Source organism: Marmota marmota, unplaced genomic scaffold (assembly GCF_001458135.2).
Source record: "Marmota marmota marmota unplaced genomic scaffold, marMar, whole genome shotgun sequence".
Classification (NCBI taxonomy): Eukaryota; Metazoa; Chordata; class Mammalia; order Rodentia; family Sciuridae; genus Marmota; species Marmota marmota.
The window spans coordinates 18,753,240-18,761,889 of NW_025999998.1; the positions used below are offsets into that span (position 1 = coordinate 18,753,240).

General features: G+C 32.4%; 1 protein-coding gene across 1 annotated transcript in view; it reads left to right on the forward strand.

The window, feature by feature from the left end:
• Vps13a (vacuolar protein sorting 13 homolog A) overlaps positions 1 to 8,650 on the forward strand; it is a 236,593-nt gene that overhangs the window by 72,092 nt on the left and 155,851 nt on the right. Inside the window, 8 exon segments of the mRNA XM_048806784.1 lie at positions 54 to 212; positions 631 to 787; positions 4,131 to 4,210; positions 4,641 to 4,700; positions 4,903 to 5,056; positions 6,117 to 6,233; positions 6,315 to 6,418; positions 8,598 to 8,648. Of these exon segments, the coding sequence (XP_048662741.1) occupies positions 54 to 212; positions 631 to 787; positions 4,131 to 4,210; positions 4,641 to 4,700; positions 4,903 to 5,056; positions 6,117 to 6,233; positions 6,315 to 6,418; positions 8,598 to 8,648 (882 nt within the window).

The following is an 8,650-nucleotide window of genomic DNA, read 5'->3' on the forward strand; positions in this document are numbered from 1 at the left end:
TTATTATTAAATTGATCATTTTTTATTATTGACTGAAACAATATTCTTGAAATTTAGACTCAGAAGAAGAATTTTTTGATGCACCATGTAGTCCCTTGGGAGAGTTTCCTCAAGTTCCAGTTAGAGTTAAAAGTACTCAACACAAAAAATTACAAAAGCAAGATGGTTCAGTAAATTTGACTGAGATTAAAATGCGATTTGAAGTAGCAGAGGTATGTGATATGGTAAATTAATAACAGTTATTTAAATTGTCATGTCTACCATTTACAACCTCATTGCTAATAGGTACTGCATCCCAATTAAATGATGTAAATTTTCTGTATGGTGGTTCCCTTTCATCCTCCCCTTTCTTTTGTTTGAAGAATAGCTTCTTTAATCAAGAATTAGGTGTTTGGATATGATACATTGTGGGTTTTCAATACATATTTCTTAAAAATTATTATAAAAAGTGGAGTGGTGATTATATGTGGAATGGTGATTATAAAATTGCTTCTAAATTTTAAATGCATAGTACATTATTTATATCATGTGTATGTGCAAATACATTTCATATATCCATATATAGCCACTATGCAAATAAATGTGATTTTTGTTTTAATAGTAGTAATTTAATTTTCCATTCTTCTTCAGGTTTTGATTCAATTTTATCACCTTGTGGGAGATTGTGAACTACCTGTGGTAGAAATTGATGTTTTAGGATTAGGCACAGAAGTTGAACTTAGAACATTTGATTTGAAAGCAAGTGCCTTTTTGAAAGAGTTCTGCTTAAAATGCCCAGAATACTTAGGTAAGAATCTCTATTTCTTAAAAATAAATAAATTAATTTTATTACTTAACTACATGCTGGAGAACTTTTAATTATTTTAGAGTTCGAATCAGTATATTTGCTCAAATAAATATTCTCAGAGAAATATTGTGTTTGTACTATTACTATTATATTGTGTTTGTACTGGTCTATTTTCCATTGATATAACAAAATACCTGAGACTGAGTTATAAGTATAGAAAAGAAGTTTAATTACCTCATAAATTTGGAAGTTGAAAGGCTGAGCTTCAGTGGCTGCATTTATTTGGCCTCTGGTGATTATCTCTTGGTGGGTGGTATGACAGCAGGGGCATATGTAGTGGAGATCACCTGGTGAGACAGGAAGCCAGAAGCTGATTCAAGGGTCAGTCTCACTCTGTTGTAACTATTCACTATAATGGATATTAACTGGGATCCCACAAGAACTATATTAATGCTTCCTCTGGACTGTGTCCCCAATGACCTAATCATTTCGCACTAAACTCTACCTCTTTAAGGTTTGACCACCTTAACACAACATCCCTGAGGACCAAGCCGCCAGCACACTAATCCTTGGGAGACAAACCACATCCAAACCTTAGCAGAATTAGTCTTTGGCTTTTCATCTTACACTTGGTAGTCTGAGGAAGGGGTAGACCAGAGACAAAATGAAGATAATTTTTTTTTTTCATTAAGGAAAATCAAATGTGATTAAATCTTAAATCTACATTTAATATAGGAACACTAAATTAATTTCCTATTACTGCTGTAACAATTTACTATGAACTTGGTGTCTCAAAACAACACAAATTTATTAAAGTTCTATAGGACAGAAATCTGATGTAAGTCCTACTGTACAGAGAAAACTGTTATATGATTTATGAATATGTCAGAATGAACCCCAGTATCATGTATAACTATAAAGCACTAAGGAAAAAAAAGAGACCTGAGAAAATAAATTAAGGGGTCAGTGAGAGTTCCTTTTTGGAGGCTCTAGAGGAGGATCCATTTCCCTGTTTATTATGTTGTTGACTAAATTCATTTGCACATGATTTAAGTTTGTTTTCTTGTTACCTGTTAGCTGTTGTTAATGCCTACAGGTTTCTATTCTGTCTTGCATTATATCCTCCTACATCTCAGACCCAGCAAAGGGTATCAGATTCTTACAGGGCTATTTCTAACATCCTCTTCTACTTTTTGCTTCCACTCTTAACTCAGGCAGATAATCAAACATAATCTCCATTTAACTATAATCACATCTTCCAAGTTCATTTTGTCATATAATCCCTTAAGATCACAGTGTAGGAATCTTGTCTTGTTTTTCTTGTTTTTGATGGGAATGGTATTCTGTCTATCACAAAACTTTTAAGTTTTCCAGAATCATAATGGATCTGTTATATCTAAGAAAATAGTCCTGTTTTCTTTGTTAGGGATTTAGGTAGATACTATTTATATTTCTTCTTTTATGTTTTTTTAATCCATAGTTTACATTAAAAGTTCATAATTTACATCAGAGTTCACTCATTATGTTATACATGTATGCATTTAGACAAAACTATAATAGCAAGTATCCACCATTATATTTGTCTAAAGGTTAGTTTTACAATGCTAAAAATCTTCTGTGCTTCATCTTATTCATCATTCCCTCCCCTATAACAAGTGGCAGTCACTGATCTTTTTATTATCTCCAAATTTATACCTTTTCAAGCATGTCATATAATTGGAATCATATAGTATGTATCTTTTTTCTGATTGAATTCTTTCATTCAGTAATATGTATTTAAATTGTTTTTATATCTTTTCATGGCTTGATAGCCTTTTTTTTAAAGCTGGAATAATGTTTCATTGTCTAGGTATGTTATGGTATATTTAATCCATTCACCTACTGAAAGATTTCTTAGTTGTTTCCAGATTCTTCCAGTTATGAATAAAGCTGCTGGGTGTTTGTGTAGATGTTTTTGTTTTCTTTCGGTAAATGCCAGAATCTGCAATTATAGAATCACATGGTGAGAGTGTAATATAGTTCAGTAAGGAACTGCCATACTGTTTTCCAAAGTGGTTGTACCATTATGCATTTCTACTGGTGATAAAGAAGAGTGCCAACATTTGGTGGTATTGGAATTCTGGATTTGGGTCATTATAATAGGTACATAGTAATAATTTGCATATCTCTGTGACATATGGTGTGAAAGCATTTTTCATTTACTTATTTGCTGTATGTATACCTTATTTGGTGAGTTGTCAAGATCTGTGGCCCATTTTTTAATCAGATTAAGTAGTACAGCCCTTATCTCTTGCTAAGAAGATCACGTATGTAGCAGATACAAAATTTTATTATGCTTGTTTTTTTTTTTTTAACCAAGAAGCAGTTTGCTTTGATAATTGGAAAGAAAAGTATACCAGCTCAATAGTGTTCTGTAATGCTCCAGAAGTATTAGAACAGTTGTTAATTTACACTTTAGCTTATTTTTGTTTTCTCAAGAGCAAAGGATAAGAAAACCCTTGAAAATAAAACACAGGGCATACAGTTTTCACTGTACTCATTTGCCCTTGTTTTCTTGAGAGAGAGCAAATAGCACAGTTTCTCATGAAAGGTAGATGATCAATAAATATTTGTTCAGTGAATTAATAAGTGTGTAAACAAAGTGTGGATCTTCTTGGGGGTAAAAGTGTGGTTAGCACCTGCATTAGAAAGCTGGTTTATATGCTAATAACCTTTTAAGTTTGGAGGATTTTGTGGTGTTTTTCCCTTAAGAATAGTATAGTTTTTTTTCTCCCAGTCTCTACATATTGACTTCTAATAGACATAAGTAATTTGATGATGATGATGATTTTAAAAGGTATTATACAAAAATCTCTCCTACGGTAGTTTTCCTACAATGACAGATTTTGAGCAGAAGCAATAATATAATTAAAACAGATTATGTGGTAATAGAGTTAATTTAATCTAAACTGTATATAAAAACTTTTTCATCACATTCCTGATCTGTCTTCTCAACAACTCGGTTTTCTAGGATTGGTGACTTTTCTCTAGGGATTTTTGTGACCTGGGGCTATAAGTCTCTTCATGTCCTTTCATTTAATAGATTGCTAATTTTTCTTACCTTACCTACTGTCTAGGTTTAGGAAGGTTGAGACTTCAGTATTGAGGCACAAAGGAAGGGAATGAAATTATATGGAAAAATTACACTTGTAGAATATAAAAAATGAAGGGAACTGAGTAAGTACATTCCAAGGACTAGAACTGGTACAGAAAAGCCTTTTTCAATTATGTTATTATTAATATTCCCTGCCTTTATTTTGAATTAATTTTCCTACCAATAGATAATTAAAAATTTTATTTTTAGATGAAAACAAGAAACCTGTTTACTTGGTCACAACACTGGATAACACAATGGAAGATCTGTTAACATTGGAATATGTGAAGGTAACTGGTTCCATTTTTTTCTGCTTGATAGGTTAAGTATGCTGCTGAAATTTTATAATCAAGTTTTGAAAGTTTAGTAATATTTTGTTTGTTTAATATTTAGTCCTAGTGTAATCTCAGTAACTCCTGTCTTGATAATAAGAATGATGATATGCAACATGTATTGAATACTTGCTGTGTGTGCTATGTGCTGGAGAAGCCCATACTTAACAAATTTCTTTTGTTCTAGTAAGGAAATTGCTTTGTTCTTGTGAAGCACTTGCCTTTTTCCATAAATGTATATACTTAACCTAAAATCCGTAATCTATATATAGTTACTGTATACATACATACCCTGGGAAAATTATATAAATGCATGTTAGGACTATTATTAATTGTATGAACACATTTTCCTAAGATATGCTAATAGACTTGTTTTCTCTTTTGATAGGCTGAAAATAATGCACCTAATTTGAAAAGTACCTATAACAATGTTTTACAACTGCTTAAGGTATGATTAAATAACAATTTACTTTTAATTGTGTGTATTTTTTTGTCCAAGTGTATTATGGAAATTATCTCTCATTATAAAATCCTTGAGGATAAAGCAATATTATAAATTGTATCCTTGATAGCACAAAGCGTAAGTCCTTATAGAGACTACACAAGCAAATTTTTATTGACCTGTTATTAAAATCAGCTTCATTCTTTAGGTGAATTTTTCATCTTTGGATATTCATTTACATACTGAAGCACTTCTGAATACAATGAATTATCTCAATAACATCCTTCCACAATCAGTGGAAAAACCAACCTCAGTGTCTGTTCCAGAGACTGAAGACAAAGGAGATGTCATTAAAAAATTGGGTATCTTTCTTTAAAATTCAATTGCAATTTCTTTTTTAAACAAGTAGATCATTAAATTTAGGACTGGAACTTATTGTTAACTTATATTAATGACTTCAGGATTCTGGTGTATAGACTACTATCCAAAGGATTCATGATTTATTGAGTTAATTTTAGAAAATAATATTAAAGGCAAAGGAAAACAATTACTGCTGAAGAAAAGATTTTTGTCATGCAGCTGATTATACAGAAGATTATACAGTAGAAGTATTTGATTTGGATTAAAATTCATGCATTTAATAATTAAATAGCATTATTTTAGATTAAGAGGAATGTAAGCCTTGGTAACTTAGCGTGACCCTGTTTCAAAATAAAAACTAAAATAGCTCAGTGGGGAAGTGCCCTATGATTCAATCCCCAGTACCATAGAACAAATAAAAAAACGAACAAAATTTGAGTAATATCAGAGTTGTGAATTATTTGTGTGTGTACATTTTTTTTTCTTCTTTCAGTGCTAAGGATCAAACCTAGGGTCTCATACATGCTAGGCAAGCACTTTGCCAAATGAGCTACGTCCCCAGTTTTGTTCAGAGTGTATTTTTAATCAGAATAAGATTGAGTATCCCAGTCCAAAAATTTGAAATTCTTCAAAATCTGAAACTTTTTAAGTCTCATGTGTGCTAAAATGTTTTAGATTTTGGAGCCCTGTTTTGGATTTTTGGATTAGGTGTGCTCAGCCTATTACTATTTAAAAGCAACAAAAATTTATAATTTTCACAATGATAGGTGTTTCCTAGTAGACATCAAGTCTTAGAAGTTTAGAATTTTATAGCTACAGTTGCTTAGTTTCAAATAAGTAGTCTCCCCTAGGAACAGTATTTCATTTTGCTTTTTTTTTTTCATTAGGTATGATAATTCTTTAGAAATCCTAAGCCAGTAGGAATTGTCTTATTTTGCTTTTAGTTGATGCAAAGCAGACTTTTAATATCATTATTTATGTTGATAGTTCAGTTACTTTTTAAGTGTAGTATGGTAACTGCTAAACTTTTCCTTTTATTTTACAATATGACTTTTTTTATAGCTTTAAAACTATCCATGAATGAAGATATTATAACCTTGCAGATTTTAGCAGAATTATCATGTATACGGATTTTTATTCAAGATCAGAAACATAACATTGCCGAAATTAAGATTGAAGGTAATAAATCTCATAAAATAAATCCAATAAATGATTAAATGAAAGAAATAAAAACTATTAGTCATCTTTTTATTTCCTTAGGACTTGATTCTGAAATGATTATGAGGACTTCAGTTATGGAAATAAATGCCAAGCTAAGGAATATAATTGTTTTGGATTCTGATATAATGGCTGTGTACAAAAAGGTAAGAATTTGTTTTCATTAATACTACATCACTAAATATGATTGTTCCTTAAAGAGTGGTCATACTTTGCTAAATTTTAGCAATGTGTATGAGTTTTATAGTCAGGCATAATCTGATTATCTTGGCTCTATTCCTTAGTAGTTGTGTGATCCTTAGCAAATTACCTAATCTCAAATTTCATTTCTTTTCTTCGAGTACCCTGCATGTCATAATGAGTTTCAGATGCCAACATCAGAAGGGCTGAGATTTTTTTAAAGCTTATTTCCAGGGATGCTAACCAATATAGCTGTTATGTTAAGAGAGCTGTTTGAACTGAATGCTTAGTGACTGAAGAGTAGGTGTTTTGTTACTGGATATAAAATAGTAGGGATTCTGGATTTGATACTCTTGTGGAGTTGGACAGATAATTCTTGAATAATGAGGTCTGAAGAGTGAAGGAATATTAAATAGTAAGATCAGAAAACCCGTACTTCTTGAGCCAGGAAGTCAGCATTTGGAATTTGACAAGAAGAAAGGAGAAATGCACAAATGGACTTAAGAGTATTCTAATCAGCTTTTTCACTGCTGTGACTAAAAGACCTGACTAGAACAGTTTATAAGAAGGAAAAGTTTATTTTGGGACTCATGGTTTCAGAGGTCCATAGAACATTCGCCTATTTCTCTAGGTCTCAGAAATGGAACATTCTGGGTGACCCTGTCCCTTTTCCTCATGGCATTTAACTGATATATTTGGTGGCTCCTACATGGAACCAAATATCCTACTGTGTCACAGCAGAAGGGGACCTCGAAAAATATTGTCCAAGGAGGATTTCTTATTCTTCCCCCAGGTATAGTTTTCTCATATCCTTGTCCCTAGAATTTTGAATCTTCACCTGAACCTTGATGGCCAGGTTTTCTGCCCTTTTGTATCTTAAGATTTTGTTCTGAGAAGTGGATAATCCTGGTGGTCCTTTGGACTTTTTTGCATTGGAGTCTTCTTTCCTTTTCCAGGAATATACCAAGGAATACTCTGTCTGATGTTCTACTTTGTCTTTCTCATGATCTCCCAGAGAGGTCCATGAAGTACCTTCAGCTGAGTGTGAACTTGTCTTGTGTTTATGGCTTCCAGGGTTTCATTATCTCACATCAGTTCACAGTCCATCTTTATCACTTTGTTTTGTTTTTATCCTGAGGCATTTTACCTAGCTTGTATGGTACCTGGCATCTCTCTATCCTGCTTTCTACCACAAGTGAGCTGGTGCTTATCTTCTGACTTTCCTTGAAGATAAAAGTTTTCCCTTATGTTTTAGGGTGTTTTGTTGTCAAGAGACCTCCTATTTCTAATGGTTCCACGAAAAATTGTGGTGGTTTATTCTTGTTTAAGGGTTTGGAATGACTTTCTCTCTAGTTCATGCATCCTAGACAGAAGCATACTGTAGACTTCTTTTCAGACCTCAGATCTTTGACTCCTGAGGATTATTGATGCTATGGTTGGAATTTATTTGCCTGTTGATGGTTCTTCAGCTCCCTGTTCTTGCTTCTAGAATTTAAGAGAGTTGACAGGACAGTAAATTAGTGTCCTTCCCATGTTCCAAAGTATTAGAATACATTTTACGTCTTCTGTCGTCTCTACCATTTTTAACTGGTATTACAGAGCTTGAAATTTTAAGCCTTTGTAAGTAATTCCAAATTGACAATTAAGATGGGTCTTCACAAACCAATAAGGAATGAGGAGTATAGAAATAGGAGATCCCTTTAAAGAATCTGGAAAATCTGTTCCTATATCTCAGATCAAGAGAAGGTAGTTTTTAGTAAGTTGTAAATATAGTTTTTTTTTCAGACTTTTGAAAGTGAGTGAGGATTTTTCATTTAAATGATGACTCTTGGATACAAAAGTATAAACTCTTAAGTGAGAATGCATACGCTGAAATTTTCTCTTCATTAAAAAGAAATGCTGAGCCATACCTACTAACATGATTTCATGACCTACAAAGGGAGCTGCCACCATCAGTTTGAAAAACTGTATAGTGTAGGTTCTAATAAAGCAGTGAGAATTGTAGCCTCATTTGTGCTGGCTTGAATATGTGGGATATTTTCCAAATATGTATGTCTTTTATTATATTTTGCTTTGTTTTGTTTTTATCCTCAGGCATTTTACTTAAAAAATGGATTCTAATCATTGGAATGTTCTCTCATTAAGGCTGTGTATATCACTGGAAAAGAAGTTTTCAGCTTCAAAATGGTTTTTTACAC